At 33.7% G+C, this 22,742-nt stretch overlaps 1 protein-coding gene across 2 annotated transcripts in view; it reads right to left on the bottom strand.

Moving 5' to 3' along the window:
• The window catches only part of LOC137645863 (uncharacterized), a 139,083-nt gene that overhangs the window by 54,042 nt on the left and 62,299 nt on the right, over positions 1 to 22,742 (bottom strand). For both annotated transcript variants that reach the window (XR_011045358.1, XM_068378857.1), the window contains exon 3: positions 17,582 to 17,796. Coding sequence is in view for 1 of the 2 variants with exons in the window: in XM_068378857.1 (XP_068234958.1) it covers positions 17,582 to 17,796 (215 nt within the window). In the remaining variant the exon portion in view is untranslated. The remainder of the gene's footprint in view (positions 1 to 17,581; positions 17,797 to 22,742) is intronic.

Raw genomic sequence — 22,742 nt, 5'->3', positions numbered from 1 at the left:
TTAATGCTGTTGGTTCAACGGCTATGCTCTATTCTATTGTCTTTTCTCAGTGATCATTTATTGTTGCAGAAAATAGATATTTTCAGATGAATGAAGAGGTATTAATTTTTGACCAGTGAATCTTGGGCACTGTTTATATAAACAAGTCCTTACTGTTAAAGTAAAAGGTAAAATGTTAAAAGTGAAATTCTAATCCCTGGCTTGGCTCAGTCTTCGTTCAAGGGAACAAGGCTAGGAAACCTACATCCGGTTTCCAACACATTCCAGAAGCGTTAGTATGCTCTTCAGATCAAAAGATGGAATTATTCAGTGATAAAAAGTTTCCACGCCAATCTCTAGTAGTTTTGGGGTCTGATGATAATACCTGTGGCTCTTGTGCAGTGAACTATATTTTCATTAGTTAACTCTCTCTCTCTCTCTCTCTCTCTCTCTCTCTCTCTCTCTCTCTCTCTCTCTCTCTCTCTCTCTCTCTCATGAACTAGTGGTGCTAGGTGTAAGTGCTTTCTGGTTTCGAAGTTTGTTTGATGTTTAATTTTTTCTTATTGCATTTATACCTGTGTTCATTTAAGGTCTCCATGCCTCTGTCTCTCGTGAACTTGACTAATGTTTATAAGTTTAAACTTACCTCTTCCAGCTATAGATGTCGTAACACTTTCCATTATTTCTCGCTCTAGATGTCGTAACATTTTCCATTATCTCTCTCTCTCTCTCTCTCTCTCTCTCTCTCTCTCTCTCTCTCAATGATTATTTAGTGTGACGACATAATTCACTCGGAATAAAAAAAAACATTTGACTAATGTGCACATGAAATGATTTATTAAAAGGAATGTATGAAGCTAAATTTATAAATTCTCGATTAGTTTGAATATACCTCGGTAAGGTTCGTTTGGGAAAATAAATATACCAAAATTAATGGAAGGCAGAAGTCTAGGGAAAGAAGCGTTTCAAAATAAGTTCATGCTATTTGCGGCAACATGATTTATTATCGGTTATCACCCGTTTGATGATGAAATATTGGATGGATTTGAGTTAAAGCTTTTGCTAGGTGAAGAATATATAGTGCAGTTCCCCAACCTTTATTCTAATACGTCATTCTAAGTATAGCTCTTGTCATGATGGATGAAGAGATAAAATTATACAATAGACAAAAATGTTTTTTCAACATAGATAGGAAGTAAACATAGTTTTGTTTTTCTCTCTAGCCTACATCTATGAGATTTTCATAACTCATTATACTAGGTTTTCTGCTTAAAGGGATGATGCGATTAAATTAACAGAAGAAATTTACAGAAATTCTTGTTTCCGAAATAGAGGATATTTCTCTTTAACAAACAAAAGTTATAACTTGAGAGTTTATCAAAACCTATTTCTATCCCAATTAAAAAAATATCGAAAAAAATAGTTAACGGTAAATTAAACCGCGGATAGGTTTAATTTAAGTTAGAGGTAGGAGGGTCTGCTGTCGATTATTAGGTTTCTAATAGGGGAAAATAATTAGGCAGCTTGGTTACTCACTAATGAAAGAGTTTCTCGGAGACACGTGGGAGAGAGGTTCTCTACAGCAAGATTCTCTCTGGCGCGTGTGTGTGAAAGAGAGGAAAAAATCTTCAAGGAAGATTGATGCTTTATTATAAAAATGGAGGGTATTTTCACAAATATGTATATGTATGTATATATATATATATATATATATATATATATATATATATATATATATATATATATATACATATATATATATATATATATATATATATATATGTATATATATATATATATATATATATATATAATATTGTATATATATATATATATATATATATATATATATATATATATATATATATATATATATATATATATATATAAGGTAGTAGGTTGGCCAGGGCACCAGCCGCCCGTTGAGATAGTACCACTAGAGAGGTATTGGATCCTTTGACTGGCCAGACAGTAATGCATTGGATCCCTCTCTCTGGTCACGGCTTATTTTTTCTTTGCCTACACTTACACAGAATAGTTTGGCCTATTCTTTACATATTCTCGTCTTTCCTCACAATCTGACAACAATGAGATACTTAACACATCTTCACCCAAAGGGTTAATTACTGTACTGCAATTTGTTCAGTGTACTTTCCTCTTGGTAAGGGTAGAAGAGACTCTTTAGCTGTGGTAAGCAGCTCTTCTAGGAGAAGGACACTCCAAAATTAAACCACTGTTCTCTAGTCTTGGGTAGTGCCATAGCCTCTGTAGCATGGTCTTCCACTGTCTTGGGTTGGAGTTCTCTTGCTTGAGGGTACACTCAGGCACACTATTCTATCTTATTTTTTTTCTTCCTCTTGTTTTTTTGAAATGGTGTGTTGGGCAGGCTTAATAGAAGGGCCATGGATGCCTGGTGGTTTATCAAGAGGTTGTCTTTTCCTTTTTCTGATTATTTTTCTTCTCAAAACCATCCTTACTGTCCTCCCTTCAGTTGAAGTGGCTATCCTGGAGGGTATTTAGCCTTGCATGGTGTATCGGCTCCTCCATGTTGACCAGTTTTTCCGACTTTTTACTATAGTCTATGGGTATCATCAATCACTTTGTTTATAATTCTGTACGTATTGTTTTTGTTATAATTCTTGTTAATCTAGTTTTTAAGTATGCTGTCTCTTTTTTATTTCTATTAATTCTTATGCTGTCTGGAGACATTGAGCGAAATCCGGGACCAGTACGTCCTAGATTTCGTCAATGTCGTCTTCTGTATTGCAATATTCGTGGTCTTCATGCAAATATCCAAGACCTTACAGTTGCGTCCAGACAGTATGATATTCTTTTGTGCTCAGAAACTTTGGTTTCTAATATGAGGCACTCATCTGAGCTCCTTATAACTGGTTTTAAGAAGCCAATAATGTTGAAACGTGATGCCATCCCTAGGGCCAGGGGAATGGCGGTGTATATTAGGACCGAGTACCCTGCTTCTCATAAGTCCTGCTATCAATGTGGATGTCATGAGATTCAGGTAATAAAAGTTTGTGGCAGGCATAACAACTTTTATTTGTGTTCGATCTACCGGAATCCAGACCTAGATGATTCTATCTTCGATTGTCTTCTTACCATTATGGCTAAGATACAAGAAGATGATAGAAAGGCTTCTTTTGTCTTTGTTGGTGATTTTAATGCTCACCATAGGGAGTGGTTAAGTTCTATCTCTCCTACCGATCGCCATGGCTTAAGAGCTTTAGACTTTGCCTCTGAATCAGGCTGTGAGCAAATCATAAATGAAGCTACTCACAGGTCTGGTAATTGCTTGGACCTCGTATACACTGACTCCCCTGGCGTTATAACTTGTAAGGTTGGTTCTCCAGTCGGGACATCTGATCATGCCTTGATTTCATTATTAGTGAAGACTGAGCAGCCTGTCCCTGATATATCATATTCTTGTAAAATTTATATGAAATCCCAAGCAGACTGGAATGGGATTTTACATGATCTTTTGTGCTTGAATTGGTCACTATTATATAATAGTGTAGATCGTGTTGTCCCTTTGAATGAGAATCTAGTCAACATAATTGATAGGCGTATCCCTTCTCGTGTGCTAAGGTACCGAATGAAGGACAAACCGTGGTTCAATGATGATTGTAGACGTGCTTATTTGGAGAAACAGTAGGCCTATCATCTTTGGAAGGGGAACAGATCAGATTTGACCTGGAACAACTATACTCAGCTTCGAGCTTTTGCTCAGAGAGTTTATGCCTCAACTGAAGAGGAGTACAATTTAACCATAAAAGAAACACTTTCTGGAACAACTCAGGAACATAAATGGTGGTCTACCCTTAAATCTGCACTCTCTGGTGTAGGTGCAACAGTTCCTCCTTTACTTAAACCAGATGGCTCAGTCACTCACTGTCCAAAGGAAAAGGCAACCCTTTTGGCTGATGTTTTTGACAGTAAACAGAGTAATGAAAAACTTGAACTTCCTCATTCCTGTTTTCCTGAGGCTAAACTAACTAGTTTAGCTTTTCGATCTCGTGAGATTAAAGCTCTGTTGATGGACCTTGATGCTTATGGAGGTGTAGACCCAAATGGTATTTTTCCTTTGTTTTTTATAAAGACAGCAGATTTCTTAGCTCCAAAGTTATCTGTTATTTTGCGCAAGTTAGCAAGAAGAGGAGCTTTTAGCACTAGTTGAAAAATTGGTAATGTTACTCCTCTATGTAAATGTGTTTGTGGTAGCTCAAGTCCCACTGATTACCGCCCATAACTCCCATATTATCTAAAGTTTTTGAACGTCTTCTGGCAAAACGTCTTAATAGGTTTGCTGAAGGTAATCATCTACTCCCTAGTTTGCAATTTGGTTTTCGTAAAGGCCTTGGAGCATGTGATGACCTTACAATCTCCAATGCTGTACAGAAATCCCTTGATTGTGGTCGGGAAGTTCGTATGATTGGCCTTGATTTTAGTGCTGCCTTTGACCGTGTTAATCAGGAGGCCCTTGTTTTCAAACTAAAACAGTTGGGAGTGGGTGGGTTGTTTCTTAGCATTATTATTGATTTTTTAAGTAATAGATCTCAAAGAGTTGTTGTTGATGGGCACCATAGTGATTATAGGAATGTGATATCCGGTGTTCCACAGGGTAGTGTTCTTGGCCCATTACTTTTCATACTATATACACATGACATGTGGTTTGGCCTAGAAAACAAGCTTGTTGCATATGCAGATGATGCTACTCTCTTTGCATCAATTCCATCCCCTGAATGTAGATCTAGGGTTGGTGAATCCCTTAATAGAGATTTAGCTAGAATTAGTGCATGGTGCAAATTATGGGGTATGAAGTTGAATCCTAACAAAACTCAAAGTATGATTGTAAGTAGGTCAAGGACGGTGGCTCCTCAACATCCGGATCTCAGTATTGATAATGTTTCTTTAAATATTTATGACTCTTTCAAAATTTTAGGCGTGATTCTCGACAGTAAATTTACTTTTGAGAAACATATAAGGTCTCTGTCTTCTTCAATTGCACAAAAAATAGGCTTATTGAGAAAGTCTTTCAAGATTTTCGGTGATCAATCTATTCTGAAGAAGTGTTTTAATTCTTTCATTCTACCTTGTTTTGAGTATTGTTCTCCTGTTTGGTCTTCAGCTGCTGATTCTCATCTTAATTTGTTGGACAGAAACTTACGGTCTATTAAATTTCTTATTCCTGATCTAGATATTAATCTCTGGCACCGTCGTTCAATTAGTTCATTATGCATGTTGCATAAGATTTTTCATAACTCTGACCATCCTTTACATTCAGATCTCCCTGGACAATTCTATCCTGTTCGTAATACTAGGCAGGCAGTTAATTCTAATAGCCAGGCCTTCTCCATCACGAGGCTCAATACTACGCAGTACTCTAGAAGTTTTATTCCAGCTGTTACCAAGTTGTGGAATGATCTTCCTAATCGGGTGGTTGAATCAGTAGATCTTCAAAAGTTCAAAGTTGGAGCAAATGCTTTTTTGTTGACCAGGCGGACATGAGTCTTTTTATAGTTTTTTTATGACATATTTGTTTTTGATGCTGTTAATAGTTTATATATGACATGTCTGTTTTGACGTTGTTACTGTTTTTAGAATGATTTATTGTTAATTTGTTCTCTTCATTTATTTATTTCCTTATTTCCTTTCCTCACTGGGCTATTTTTCCCTGTTGGAGCCCCTGGGCTTATAGCATCTTGCTTTTCCAACTAGGGTTGTAGCTTGGATAGTAATAATATATATATATATATATATATATATATATATATGTATACTATATATATATATATATATATATATATATATATATATATATATATATATATATATATATATATATATATATATAGTATACATATATATATATAGTATACATATATATATTTTATATATATATATATATATATATATATATATATATATATATATATATATATATATATATATATATAGAGAGAGAGAGAGAGAGAGAGAGAGAGAGAGAGAGAGAGAGAGAGAGAGAGAGAGAGAGAGAGAGAGAGAGAGAGAGAGAGATAATATATATTTAGTCCAGAGATTGATTTGTGACAGTGGAATGACATGTATCTCCATGATATAATATTTTTTAACACCTTTAATCTTCTTTTATATCGAAAGTGAGTAGTTGAGATTCCGGACCATTGCTGGAAATCGGATTTTTGTGTGTTGGGAAAGTACTGAGTAAACGATAAGGGGATGCAATTCAGGCTAACCATACTCACTTAGATTATCGTAGGGGGTCACTGTTATCCCTTTTTTTGCTGATCAGGAGAGGGGTTACCTCTTGCGCTTGTGACACCTACACCCCCTACACCCCCCTGGTCCATAACCAGACCTACGACGTCTTATCTCTTCGAAAACATTAATTTTATTACTTAAAATCAGCTTTGTTTACACTGCGGCATAAATCGAAATCCTGGCACGGACAGAAGTAATCTTAAAACAAGAAATTATTTCCCTTTGTGTCTGTGATCTCGAGGTGTATTGAATTCGATATTAAAAAGTTATTAGTGGTGTAATACTTGAAAGTATGTGTGTATATAAATAAATATATATATGTATATATATGTGCGTATATATAATATGAATAAAACAAATATATATATATATATATATATATATATATATATATATATATATATATATATATATATGTGTGTGTGTGTGTGTGTGTGTGTGTAAATTTGTGTGTTGTGTGTATTTATTTATGCTGTATGCATGTATGTATTTATATTTAGGAATTAACGATGAATTTACGGAGACTATATGCGCTGTAAGTAACGGAAATCAAGGGCATTATAATTTTAGTGACAATAGAGATTAGGTGAATTAAATATATATTGTTTAATGGGCATGGAGAGTATTAGAAGATTGCTTGAATATAGAAAAAAAAATATTGGAGAAGAAGGGATTGTAAGGTCAAAAATGAAAATGATTAAGCAGACAGTATGTTGTACTAGTAAAAAATAGCTGAAGAAATGGCAGCTGGACTGTTAGAACATAAGCATGTTTGGTATACGTTAATTTTTTAAACTACTGTATAAGAGCGTGGACATTACTTGAGTATTATAACTTATAAGAAATATTAGTCTCCGAGACCGAAAAGTAAAAAATCCTGTATAGAGAAGAAACGATAAGCTTTCGGGAACTGTTGAAATAGGGAAGTGAAAAAAAAATGAAATAAAAATTCTCAGAACTGAAAAGTGAAAATCTTTAGAGAATTGAAACAGAGGAAAAAAGAGTAAGAACAATCTAAAACTGATTTTTGTTATGAATGATTGGTTAAGATTGATGAAGAGGAAGAATGGCAAGATAATAATGGAAACGGAATGGCTGAATATGTGAGAAGCTTTGGTTTGACAACAACTTAATCTTCAAAGAACTTGACAATTTGGTGAAATTACGTTTATGAACATATGGTATATATAGCTTGTTTAGCTAGGGTTGGAAATAACTGTAGCTTCAAAGAAGTTGATTAAGCTAAATTGCATTTGGTTTAGTTAGTTTTGAAAATAACTGGCTTCAAATAATTTTAGTAAACGAAACTGTGTTTGGTTTAATTAAGTTTAGAAACAGTTTTTGCTTCAATTAAGTTGAGGAAACAACTGCGTTTGGGTGATTTATTTTTTGGAAACTGTTGTAGCTTCAAAAAAGTTTAGTAAATGAAACTTTGTTTGGTTTATTTAGCTTTTGAAATAGGCGTAGCTTCAAAAAGTTTAGCAAATGAACTTCGTTTGGTTTATTAGCTTTTAAAATAGGCGTAGCTTCAAAAAAGTTTAGTAAATGAAACTTTGTTTGGTTTATTTAGCTTTTGAAATAGGCGTAGCTTCAAAAAAGTTTTGTAAATGAAACTTCGTTTGGTTTATTTAGCTTTTAAAATAGGCGTAGCTTCAAAAAAGTTTAGTAAATGAAACTTTGTTTGGTTTATTTAGCTTTTGAAATAGGCGTAGCTTCAAAAAAGTTTTGTAAATGAAACTTCGTTTGGTTTATTTAGCTTTGGAAATAGGCGTAGCTTCAAAAAAGTTTAGTAAATGAAACTTCGTTTGGTTTTTTTAGCTTTGGAAATAGGTGTAGCTACAAAAAAGTTTAGTAAATGAAACTTCGTTTGGTTTTTTTTGGTTTGGAAATAGGTGTAGCTTCAAAGAAGTTGAGGAAACGAAACTGTGTTTGGTTAAGTTAGGTATAGAAATAGGTATTGTATCAAAGAAGCTGAATAATCGAAACTAGTTCGGTTTAGCTGTCTTGCAAATACCTGTAGCATAAAAAAATGAGTTTATGAAACTAAGTCTGTTTTAGTTAATTGGGAAATAGCTGTAGCTTCATAGAAGTTGAGTAAACGAAACTACGTTAGGTTTAGTTATCTTTGCGAATAGATGTATTGTCAAAGAACTTACTTGAATAAACGAAACTGCGTAAATGAACAAAATTAATGGCATGTCTGGAGTATTTCAGTATAAAGACGCATCTTCCAAGAATTTGATACATCTACATTTGTGAACACATGGTATGGCTGAAATAGTTTGATCTGCAAACAGTAGACACTTCCAGAAACTTTACAGGGTTGTGGTGGCCTGGTGGTAGTGTCCTTGCCTGGCGAGTGCCACACTGGGGTTCGAGTCCCGCATAAACTCGTTAGTTTCTTTGGTCACTGCAACATCACCATCCTTGTGAGCTAAGGATGGGGGATTTGGGGGAGCCTATAGGTCTATCTGCTGAGTCATCAGCAGCCATTGCTTGGCCTTCCTTGGTCCTAGCTTGGTTGGAGAGGGGGCTTGGACGCTGATCATATGTAATATGGTCAGTCTCTAGGGCATTGTCTTGCTTGATAGGGCAATGTCACTGTCCCTTGCTCCTGCCATTCATGATCGGCCTTTAAACCGTTAATGAAGCTGCAGTTGTGAATTAGAGATATCTTTAAACAAGCCGTATTGGAAGAGTATCGAGTGGCCTTGAAGCAGCGAAAAGTACCTTGATGCTTCATTTAGTAATTAGATTGGAGCTGGTGCAGAACATTGAGCCCTTTCTGTTTGGAGTCAAGAGCTTTAAAGATAATTTGCCATTTCAGTTCACGGAGGATTATTTGACAGGGAAAATATGTATATATACTAGGAAAATATGTATATATGACAAGGAAAATATGTATATATGACAAGTGTAGAAAAAAAGAGAGAGAGAGAGAGAGAGAGAGAGAGAGAGAGAGAGAGAGAGAGAGAGAGAGAGAGAGAGAGAGAGAGAGAGAGAGAGAGAGAGAGAAAATTATTATTCTGTAATGAATATAACATAAAATAACAGTAATAAAAGACTAAGTAGATTTAATGGAAATTATACGCTATACGCCAAATATAAAGGTTGGAAAACTATGAGAGAGAGAGAGAGAGAGAGAGAGAGAGAGAGAGAGAGAGAGAGAGAGAGAGAGAGAGAGAGAGAGAGAGAGAGAGAGAGAGAATTTTTTTTTTTTACCAGAAAATGGGCAAGGGAAAACTATTCTTGAATTGATTGAACTTTGGGTTATGCGAAAATGTTGTGTCGGGATTTAGGGAAAAATAGACGAAGATATGAATCAGGTTAACGATGATGGATACTATTGGGAAGGAGAAAACTTGAATTCAACGAGAGAGAGAGAGAGAGAGAGAGAGAGAGAGAGAGAGAGAGAGAGAGAGAGAGAGAGAGAGAGAGAGAGAGAGGGTTGGACTGGCAGAATAATGCCTTTTATCTTAAAAGTTGATCGAAAATCCTATTGGAAAACTCCGCAGGACCTTAAAGGTGCAGCTCGCATCAGTAACAGAATTATTGTAGAAAAATAAGAGACGAAAAGATAAATTGAGTTTAATCGAGATGTAATCGTATGAAATTGTACCCGGAAATTCCTAATGGGAATATGAAAATTAAACGACAGAGATTACTAGATCAGCGATGCCATGATATCGTAGAGACTACTGATTTAAAAAGTGCCTTTAATTTAAACTAATCATAATTAATATATTTTATACAAAAGTCGTATGTTAATGAGATTGCGGTCTCAAGAAGACTTGTAGTTTATAATTCATTCCGTAGAATTTCTTACCGAATATGGATGCTATCGAGATAACTTCTTTTTAATATAAAATCATAATATATAATAACCTATGATATTGGACAATTCTCTCTTTCAAATCCAATTCAAATGGGAAAGAAAAAGATGAAGAAACAAATAAAGTGCAAATGAATCCGGGTAGTTTTAGTTTATTGACTGATGAGATTAATAAATATTGGAAATGAAAACTAATCAGGAGAGAGAGAGAGAGAGAGAGAGAGAGAGAGAGAGAGAGAGAGAGAGAGAGAGAGAGAGAGAGAGAGAGGTGTTCGTGGTGGCGGTGATATTTTTAATTTCATATTTAAGTCGCATCTGCAGCTGTAGCCAGCTTCGTTTAGAAGATTATAGTCAGAATCTTAGTTACAAATTGATTCGCAGTCGCGCAAGCTCGCTCGCACGTGGAGATGTAAAAGTTTTAGGAAGGTCGTTTTGAACAGATTCTTTTGCAAAGGCTTTCATCGCCTTTCTCTGTGTGAGTGCACGTCCTTTGATGTTTCTATGGATACGTTTGAACTTCATTGTTTTCTTTTATAAAATTTCATATCTATGACTTATTTTCTGTTCTACTTGGTAATTTCTTCGTTATTATTATTATTATTATTATTATTATTATTATTATTATTATTATTATTATTATTATTCTATTCGGGAAATTTAAGGTTTGCCTTTCAACTGCCACGACCATCCCTTCCGTTTCACATATTTTTTAAAACAATTTCAACATTAGATGGGGCTCAGTTAATTTGTCTACAGTGGGGAAATGAGAAAACCACGGGAAACCTTCCATTTCAACGAAGTAGCTTTGAACAGATGTAATTTGAGGCAAGAGCAATGTAGAATTCACTCCAGACCAAAGGGATAAGTTCACTGATGCTTGATTTTTAAAAATGTGGAACAAATGGATGGGTAATTTCATAGTTCTTACCATTAAATAGTTCTGGTCAAAAGAAAAAATGGAAGAACAGAATAGTGTGGGTTTTGTCGAGTGGAAGTAATTGACCCAGATGAATGCAAAGTAAGAATTGTAATAACGGAAGCAGAAAGACCAAACCATGAGGATACCGAAATTATGACCTTGAAGAGAATTTATTTGTGTGACAGTCAAGTGACGATTCCATTATAGTTTCATAATGGTTTTAAAACCAATTGAATCAGGATCGTAAATACTCATTAAAGATGAGAAATATGCTGATCTTATATTATCCATTTGACGCCATTATTCGAGAATGAAAGAAAATTATTTTCAAATTTTTGTGGATAGGAATTTCGTCTCCTAAACCAATAGTTTTACATTTTGGTTTTTATTAACGCTTTAATGATTTGCACGTCACTTTGTTTTTTATAGATCCAGAATTAACAAATCTCAAACTGACTACCGATATTAACTGTTTCCTGTGCACAAGAATTTAAGGAACTTCAAGATACCCGGGTAAAGGATTTTCATGTTAATAAATATGTTTCAACATGCTCTCAAATTGACTTACTGTTACTAATCCAAGATTATTTCGTAAGTTGCTTGTCATGACCTATATTCATACATAAACATGCACATATACAATATACTGTATATATATATATATATATATATATATATATATATATATATATATATATATATATATATATATATATATATATATATATATATATATATATATATAAGATAGATGCTATGTATATTATAAATTAATAGATATATGTATACATAGAGTTATACGTATGTATTTCTTCTAACTGTAATCTAACATTTTAATGTATCTTAAAAAGGCTTATAAAAGAAACAAGAAATCAAATACATCATTAAGCCCATATTTCGACCAATGCACAATGACCCTCATCTCTGTATATTTGGTGTAATACTTTAGTGGTTAATTTAATTTCCTTTTTTTGCATTTCACTGTTTTTCTTTAAGGAACGCTCATTCCTATCTATCTGTTCATCAATCTATCTATGTATATGTATATGTAATCGTATGTTTGGATGTTTGTGTCCATATATATTTTAGTTATTTAGTATACTAAAGTAAGTTATATCAAACACAATAGGCATAATCCTTTTCTTAAAGCTTTAACTCTCTAGAACCTTTTCATGTCTGAACAAATATTCAAGTATCGTAGCAGCTTATATTAAGCCCCCTTTCTTCATAAAGACGTGTGCTGGAATAGAAACATTCAAGGGAACCAACTACTTGGCATTCTGGTGTAAAATAAAGATATCTGTATTCTATGAGGAACATAGATAGTGGGTTTCAGAGGCTGGAAGCCAGATAGCCTTTTGTTGAAAGAAAGAAATCATGACTACTATATTGAATATATTTTTACAACGTAATGCTTGGTGGAGGGTTATCTACATTATTAGGTACAATTTATCTATTAAAGTTATTAAGGTATTATAATTAATTTTTGTAGCTTTCTCTCTGTTTTGGGTCAACAACGCTTCTCTAATAAGAAGCCGTCTCTGTTGATTGGAGGAAAATTTACAAGTGATTAATTATCTAGATAAAAGAGTAATCTCACCATTTTTAATAAAGAGCCAGCGTCTGCCTGTGTATATATATATATATATATATATATATATATATATATATATATATATATATATATATATATATATATATATATATATGGGTGTGTGTATATGTATTTATATATATATGTATATATATATGTATATATATATATATATATATATATATATATATATATATATATATATATATATATATATATATATATATGTATATACATTAATTTCTTTCCAGTGACGTCCAGCTCTCCTGGTCCTTCATGTATGGGGTAGAGTGAGTGTGGGGTGCGTGTGTGTGCCTATCTATCCATGTAATTAGCCGTAATTCTTGATGGGTTGCGTACACTAGTAAATACTATGCATCATTTCCAAGTCATGTATTTTGTCTTCCATCTACTGTATCTGTTATAATCGATGCTTTGGCGTTTGAATGTTATCATGAATTCAATTTGGTTTGTATTATTGCCCCTCCCACTCCACCTATCCATTGCCGTCTTTACTTTAGAAACAAAGAAGGGATTATTTGTCGAGGTGTAACGTTGTCACACAGGTCTATCCTTCTTTTCCATGTGGTAAGGTCCCTGACTGGTGAACGCCAGACTGGGGTCCGAGTCCTGCTCAAACTCGTTAGTTTCTTTGGTCGCTGCAACCTCACTATCCTTGTGAGCTAAGGACGAGGGATTTGGGAGAGCCTATTGGTCTATCTGCTGAGTCATCAGCAGCCATTAACTAGGCCTCCTTGGTCCTAGCTTGGGTGGAGAGGAGCATTAGGCGCTAATCATATGTGTAGTTGGTCAGTCTCCAGGGCATTGTCCTGCTCTATAGGGCAATGTCACGGTCTCTTGCCCTTGCCATTCATGAGTGGTCTTCAAACAGCATCGTTGGCGATAATCATATGCTTAGAATGTGTACATGCATGTATACGGAAACTAGTTCGTGTATATCTTACTATATCTAAGCTAGTGTTGGAAGTATATTATGGCGTTAGCAAGTATGATACTGTTGGTAACAACCTCAGAGTTAAATTTCACACTCATTTTATAATTGGTTTTTGAACCACTGATCCCGAAAACTTGTATTGATTAGATCGCTAACTACGTTACCCTTCGTAATAAGATACACCATGCATTCGTCACATCACGATTAGGGAGAAGTAGTAGGCTATCTGACCTTGATATTCTGCTATAACGTGAATTTTTTTATGACATCCAAAATGTTAACGTGAAGTGATCAGGAGAGAGAAATTGAATTGAGAATATTAATTAACGGAGATCACAACGAAAATAAGTTACTTTAACCGGCCATGGCTTTCAAGGAAACTAAGTAATTGGATTAGCTGAGGGTTTTTGTTTTTGCTTTATAGTGATTAATCAATGATGAGGACGTAGAGAGAGAGAGAGAGAGAGAGAGAGAGAGAGAGAGAGAGAGAGAGAGAGAGAGAGAGAGAGAGAGAGAGAGAGAGAGAAAACAAGATGGAAGAACAAAGAAAAATGATGAAAATTGGAACAACGAGATTATTCAGTGCTGGACAATCATTTTGACTGTTGAATTTTTACCTTTCATGAAAAAATACCGTAAAAATGTCGTAACTAAATTTGCTGTTGGAAAAAACAAGGAAGCGAGGTTACGTAATGTTTTTATGAATAATGACGGAATATTGATTTGTAAAAGTATCTGGAATTCATGATAACATGTAGATTTCCGTTGCTGACTAATGAAAATGGAAATGCTTTATAGATAGGTAATACTTTAATATTTTATATAGGTTTTAGCATGAATGAGACTTAAAAAGATATATGTCTGGCTAGCCCTTTGATTTACTCATGATTTTTCAAACTATGAAGTGTCCTACTCATGATGAAACGTCATATTCCTAAGAAGTAAACGAGTATAATCTCTCTCTCTCTCTCTCTCTCTCTCTCTCTCTCTCTCTCTCTCTCTCTCTCTCTCTCTCTAGTACACATATGCTTGACGCTTTTTGAGTAATCAGGTACTTTTCTATATACCTTAGAGTTTCTTACATTAAACCCATAGATTCATAGATTGCTATTGAAAGCAGCCTATTCAAAATTTAATGATCTAAACTACGTCTGTCATTTTCCTCATTGGCTTATTTGTTTACCTTTCTGTTTTATTTTTGCACATAACTTATCGCTTCTGCGAAAAGCATTTCAACAATAAAAAGATGAATATTTTTGAAAAGCTTGATGCCCTCTGTTATGATATATGGAGTGATAAGGACTATGAGAGCTACTAACTGTCCTTTACCTCGGGTAAAGGTATTACTTTCTTCAATTGTCTTCTGTTCTCATAGACCGAGAGGGAAAAGCATCAGGTGAATCCTGAGCAGAAGCAGGAGGTATGCAGGGTTGGTTACCATAGCAACTGGATGTCAACACTGCCCCGGGACAGCATTTCTTCCCGCCTGTAGTATCGTATCATTCCTTTCGGCCCGAGACGCGCAAATAGGAAAAATCTCCCTTTCCAAAGAATTATATTCTATCTATAAATAGCTGCTAATTCTTCTTACTCTGCACCCTTCGAGATTATGCTCTATATATATCTTGTCCCTGGGGAAGAATTTGAGATAACTATCATTGAAGCTTTAATGTGATGAGATGCCATCATTACATAAGGTCAGATTCGATTTAAAAGAATCTTAGGTTTAATTGGGAAGGGTTCTTGAAATGGATGGCGCAACTATCAAGTCTGTTGTCATCATTTCTTTCCTATCTAGACATGACGGGGCTGAAACCTTAAAATAGATGGCATTGCGAGTGCTGCATTTTATTTGCAGATATTTTGGGACCGTGGAGTCCTAAAAACTTTGAAAGTTCCGAAAGATTTTTATCTGAAAACTTTCAAATTAATTATCTTGAAACTGTAACCAGAACTGGTTCTTTTTATGGTAGAGCTGGTACCTATCAGTTAACTGCAACTCTCTTTCTGATTACCGGATCGGTATTACAGCTTGTTCTGTCTGTCTGTCTGTAAGATTGCCTTACCTTGTGTAAGACACGGCTTGTTGAAATGTTTGAAACTGCTTAATTGGCATCTTTTAGAATACTGGGATGACGTAACTTACTCTTAAATCATTTAGTATTTAGCCAAATTGTATTATGATGGTGACGCATAACCTCACTGGTTTAAGGGCCTGGCCTCTGGCCTAATTATATTATCAATCGAATTTGAAATTTCTTATATAATTGAGAAGATTATGCGCTATGGCTTCTCACATATCTGGGGATTCTTAATATCGTCGGACATATGTCTTCTTTATGGGTGATTTCAAACATCGTTATCGCCCTTCCAATTCCATATTATTCAGATGATTTTTCTTCTTGCAAATAACCGTACATTCTTCAGTTCTCTTCAGATGTTGGCTCTCAATGTGATTTTGACTATATGCATGGCGGATCTGATTAATCTCGGTGGGACGATTGAACAATGTTTGATTTCTAACTTGAATTAAAAATTCCCTAAATCCCTTTTTACCCAACACTTCTCTTCCTTTTCCTTAGATGTTTGAGATTTTGAAAATTTATCCCTCTCCCCATAACGTATACCCTTTTTTCAGACATTCAAGAGAGCAGTTCAGAGAAGAACGCTCTCCAGTCTATGAGCTGTTCTCTTGAAAGTGTCTGAAAATTTATACGTTTTTGAAATTGATGATTGCTTCCCTATCTGCAAAGGTTTGCGGATTAACGTCCTTCAATATACGTTTGAATCATGGTCATATCAATTAAATCAATGTTTAGACCTCGCTTTCAATTTGGATTCATATTTAACTCGATCGTATCTTGAGTAATTTTTCACATCCTTCTAACGTTAGATACTTTGTCAGCCCTTCTTATTCCACATGAAATGCATCTCTGTCTTTTAAGAAAGAATTTTGTCTTTAAGAAGAGATGTTCATCAGCACCCTATTTTCCTCTGTTACGGAGCATAATATGGCCCTTCCAACACAAACCTACAACTACTAATTCATTTGATATTGGTGTAACCATAATGATAAGGATTCGAGTCATTCTTGTGTATCTAAAGGGATAAACTTGTGTCTTGCAGTTTCCTGAAAACGAAACTGCATGTATTTTTGAATATTTAAACATAACTGGCAACCTATGAGTTCATTCTTAAACCTAAACTTCAACAGACAACGAAGAACTGCTTGATTATGTTAGATTTAATATGATAAGAAGTGATATTTTCCAAGTGGCTACTTAGAGTCAGATGGTTTGGCCATCTGGTAAATATATAGATGAGTAAATACTCTCTTGTTTCTAGAATAAACTTCATTATTATGTGAATTTTGATTTCATGAAGTGTTTTTTTCTGTTAGAATAACATACAAAGAATAAGATGATTGTATCATAGTGCAATGTTGACAGTAAGAGAGTTCAAGGGTAAAACTGCTCTGAATCGTAATTTCAATTTGGTTTGTTATTTCTATAAACCAAAAGTAAAATCATGAATAAAAATAGGATGGTTTTGTGCAGATAAAGGTTGAACGAGATTGGCAACATTGCCAAATTAAAGAAATGCAAGAATATGCAAATAAATATTGCCGTTAATTGAAAATGAATAAAACAACCATTAACGGGAATCCAAACAATAACCATCGGAGCACAACGCAAAGTACACAGTCGAGTTACAAGGAGGATGTATTCTTGCTATATTCCTTAGTGAAACAAAATTATGTTGTTTACCCCATAGAATCATACAATGTGGGTGAAACTACTAATATGCTGAATGAAATAAATATTACGCCCAGCGTAAATACAGGCATCAGTAGACAATGATTGAAATGATTGTTTCGTGGACATGGACAATAGATTCGATAGAAATGAAACAATAGGAAGAGTAGAAAAAAGTCATCAATATAGGAGAATCATTATCTACCCCCAAAAAAGGGATATCCTTGAAAGTATGGGTAGTTGACCATTCCTGAGGCCTTATTTAAGAGCATACCTGGTTTTTCGACGCTATATCCTGGATGGTGTCTGCGCCGTCTGCGCTCAGGCCTAAGCTCTGTATAAGGGCATCTCCCGTGGAGGGCTTCCTCTCCGTGAATACGACCGTGCTAAAAGGAACCCGCTGTCTCTTGGGCGCCGTCTCCTGCGGAGTTGCGCTCAGGAGGCTGACACAGCTTCTTGAAGGAGATCGGAGCTGCCCTCCGCCGAATCCTTTGGTAAATAGATAAACATACAAGTTATAATGACGGTTAGATTTGTAATATAATTGGTTTGTTATTAGCGAGACTCATAATGATATTGATAAGTATTAATGTGATTTTGATAAGTAGCCTAGCCTATATGGGGATATATTTATGATTTATGTATCTATATATAAATATATGTACAGTATATGTATATATATATATATATATATATATATATATATATATATATATATATATATATATATATATATATATATATATATATATATATATATATATATATATATATATATTATATATATGTGTGTGTGTATGTGTGTGTATATGTGTGTAAGAATATGAGGAGAGAATAGACAAACTTTGAGCTAGAGTTAGAGAAATGGTGGAAGCCACAGAAGGAAAATTTTAAAACTTTGCTGATGGGTGCTAAGACACGTGTTATCTAAGGTGCATTCACATGATGGAAGCAAAGGGCAGTTGCAAATATACAAGAGGAGGGATAGCGTATTTAGGAATAACACGAAAGAAAAAAACCCGCGGTAACCAAGAAAATTTGTGAATTTATGAATATATAAAGCTCAGAATAAAAGTTTCAAGTAGAGACGTGCCAGGACCCATTAACAGTGTTAGTGATAGATATTTATCATAAGTATCCACGTGTTGCAAACTCACTAATCAGCTTTCATGGTGGAGATGGGTTGGTTTCACGTCTGAGAACAGAATTAAATTGTATTTCATTGGTAGCATGGTTGGTAAGAGAGTCACTGCTGGCATTGTTTCGAGTCAGAGGCATAGGGTCGAATACTTGACCAGATAGAAGCATTTATCACAAATGACTTTCCATTGAATATACAGTCCCAAAGGTTGAATTCTAAATTAAATGCCATTATTAATATTTACACAAACACGCACACACACATATATACTGTATATATATATATATAAAATTACTTATATATATATATATATATATATATATATATATATATATATATATATATATATATATGTATGTGTATATATATATATATATATATATATATATATATATATATATATATATATATATAAGTAATTTTATATATATATGTATGTATATATATATATATATATATATATATATATATATATATATATATATATATATATATATATATATATATATATATATATATATGTATATATAAAACTATTCGATTTCTTCTATTCTATAAAGTCATGGATGCATATTTTGCTGCATGCGAATAGACAGACCAAACTTTGCACTTGCTTTTATCCAGTCGTTATCCTTAGATATTTGGGCTTCGTGCTTGTTATAGAACAACGGAAAGACTTAACAAAGAGCGGATCAACTTTTTATAACTGAAGATTTACAGTTTCATGGACAATATATGGAAAGCGATCTGCAGTACACTTTTTTTTTTTTTTTTTTTTTTTTTTTTTTTTTTTTTTTTTTTTTTTTTTTTCATACCATCCGATTTCTTTTAGAAATTTTAATGATTTTAGTTTCATAATTATTGTAGGGGTCCTGAGATGCGAAATATTTTATGAATATTGAGGGCAAAATGTATAAGTTGTTTATCGCATATTTACAGTGGATGGGATGTTAAAAGTGGAGTGTCAGACCAATGTTTACCGAGACCAGATAGAAGAAATTAATATGAGACTGGAAATATGTACTTTCGGTAAATTTTCATTTTTTGAATGTCGAAAAATATAGGAAATAACTTCTTTTGACATTTTTTATTTCTGTTTTTGATTCGGTTTTTTTTCTTTTCTTTTTTTTTTTTTTTTTAGGACAAGTCTAATTGAGAACCGTATGGAATCCGTTGAAAAATAACAATCAAGATGAAATTGGTTATTGAATTTCACCCGTTCTCTTTACCCTTCCTTGATTTTGGTTTTGCACAATGATCTTTTTTACCTTTCTTTCCTTTACTGACAAGAATGATACATGAATAAAAATTTCCGTCATATTTTACGGAATGTTAAGTCATCTTCAGTAACAGTATGTAAAGGTTGATTACAATCTTTCTTAGAGGTGGTGAAAAGAGGTAGGAAATTGGACGAACCCATATTAGAAAGTGATGAAACTTTCAGAAAAGTAAGCCTTTCGGTTAAAAGGAAATGTTCAAAATTCGTAAATTTATCAATGCAGTTATAATAGCGAGGAAAATAGCTTAGAAAAAAGCCGTATGAACAGAAAATAAAGAGCTAACGTTGAACTGTGCGGTAGAAAATTTCCCAGACAACCTTGACAACGAAACGCCCGTGTATAGTAAAAGTAGGGCAGATGGTGACGATCTTAATGGCAAAGTCTCGTGGCAACAGACGATGTGCAAGCCTCATAGGGAGGGTGGGGTGTGGGGGCAAGGGGTTTGGGGGTGAATGGTGGTTAATTTCCCACTCACTTCGCTGGCGTTAGCCTCGATAACTTTTCCCAATTATTTCATGCGGACAGTCGTTGCCAAGAATGTTGCCCTAAATCTCAGGAAGTTTGAGGGTTAGTAATATATGGTCACAATACGCGGAAATTGTACCCACGTTTTATTATGTGAACGCTGTGAGCAAAATTTGTACATAGAATACACAAATATTACTATTCTCTCTCTCTCTCTCTCTCTCTCTCTCTCTCTCTCTCTCTCTCTCTCTCTCTCTCTCTCTATATATATATATATATATATATATATATATATAAAATATATATATATATATATATATATATATATATATATATATATATATATACAGTATATATATACACACACATACAAAGAGAGAGAGAAAGTTTTGTGGAAAGATTGCTGCAGTGAATAAAGTTTGAAGAAAATAAATAATTATCGTTCATTAAACCAAAGGATTACGTCCGAAAACTTAAAGAAGCTAAGGAAATATGAAGATTCCTGCAGGAAACATATTAACGCCACTAAGGCTATCGCCTTCAATGATATATATATATATATATATATATATATATATATATATATATATATATATATATATATATATATATATATATATATGTATGTATGTGTGTATGTGTGTGGGTGTGTCTATATACATTCAGTACATGTGATGTTACTGATATATAATCAAACAGACAAATGCTAACGTTTGTAGTCTACTGCAGGACTAAGGCCTCAGACATGTCCTTATTTATGTCTGGGGTATGGCTATTTTCATCACCACGCTGGCCACTGCAGATTGGTGATGGTGGCAGACTTTAGCTTGATCACTTACCGCAAACCAACTTAGTATGGGTGGCCCTAACTATTACAGCTAGCTTTGCTGATCATGGTGATTCACAAACCCTTTCACCTCGTTAAGGTATGCCCACTCAAATACACACACACACACACTATATATATATATATATATATATATATATATATATATATATATATATATATATATATATATATATATATATATATATATATATTGGTGTGTGCCTGTATGTATGTATATATACATACCCGCAGCAATAGCCTATACACAGGATATAGTTTTACTTAAAACACTTTTGATTGTAATTTTATATCAATATTCCATATTGTTTTATGATGGGCATACATTCTTAAAACATTTGTGGAAAGTTCATTGACTTTCCCAGCAGCCGTCCACGGAACAGAATGGTAGTAATTTGTAAAGAACATTTGGAAAAGATATCCCAATTCCATTTTCTTGAATTATGACGACGATTCTATCGCGTCTCGTACAGGAAAATATTCTCACGTCTGATAATGGGGCTATTTTCCAGTTATTGATTCGACAAGGCACATCAGACCAGATCTGAAGATGACCTCCAAACCTTGGTTGGGGGTAGCCTGAAGTGAAACGTGATTTCTCCTATTTTCGTTTTCTTGCGTAATAGAATTTTCTGTGAACTCAAATGGTAAAAGATTGTAGATGTTGAAAAAACAATAAGGAGAGGAATAAGAACAAAATCAAAGTTATGCCCATTGAGAAATAGGATATGTTAAGATATGCGATTCTGATTATGTGGGCCTCCAATACGGAATGATTTGGTTATATTTATAATTAAAATGTTTTTGCTGAAGTAGAGTTATGTGAATTTCCTTTTTTTTTTTTTTTTTTTTTTTTTTTTTTTTTTTTTTTTTTAATTACCATTGGTCTCAAACATACTAGTAAAGAGGAGTAACATTCAAGGTTTTTTTATCTGTCTTCAGTTTTATGTTGATACCTTTGCCAAATGTATGAAGAATATCTTAATTATTTTCCGTGGTATTTTGAAAATTTAGATTGGGGAAGTGTAGGGATTAATTTTAATGGGGAATACCTTAACAATTTAAGGTTTACAGATGACATATTTGTGTTTAGTGAATCATTGTGGAAACTGCAAAAGATGATGGAAGATTTAAAATTTAGAAAGCAGAAATGTGGGACTAAACATAAAAAATGAGTAAAACTAAGATAATGTTCTTTAGATTGGGGAAATGTAGGGATTAATTTTAATGGGGAACACCTTAACAATTTAAGATTTATAGATGACATAGTTGTGTTTAGTGAATCATTGTGGAAACTGCAAAAGATGATACAAGATTTAAAATTTAGAAAGCAGAAATGTGGGACTAAACAAAAAAAAAAATGAGTAAAATTAAGATAATGTTCAATGGAAATGCAGAGACAACCAATGAGAGTTATGGATGAACCTTTCAAAGAGATTATTAATGAAAACTAAGAGAAGGATAATCATGGGATGGAGAGCCTTTGGAAAACAATATGAGATTATAAAAACTAAATTGCCACTTTCTTTAAAAAGAAAAGTATTTAATGAGATGGTCTTACTAGTTTTAACTTAATCATAAAAAAAACTTGGAGCCTTACTAAACCCTTATAACATAAGCTATGGGAAGACTAATAATGGAAATAATATTTAGAGACAGAAAAAGAGCAACATGGGTACGAGAGCAAACTAAAGTAGACAAT

This window comes from Palaemon carinicauda, chromosome 8, assembly GCF_036898095.1.
Source record: "Palaemon carinicauda isolate YSFRI2023 chromosome 8, ASM3689809v2, whole genome shotgun sequence".
Taxonomy (NCBI): domain Eukaryota; kingdom Metazoa; phylum Arthropoda; class Malacostraca; order Decapoda; family Palaemonidae; genus Palaemon; species Palaemon carinicauda.
The sequence above is the reverse complement of the archived record's forward strand: the minus strand, read 5'-3'. Positions and strand labels throughout refer to the sequence as shown.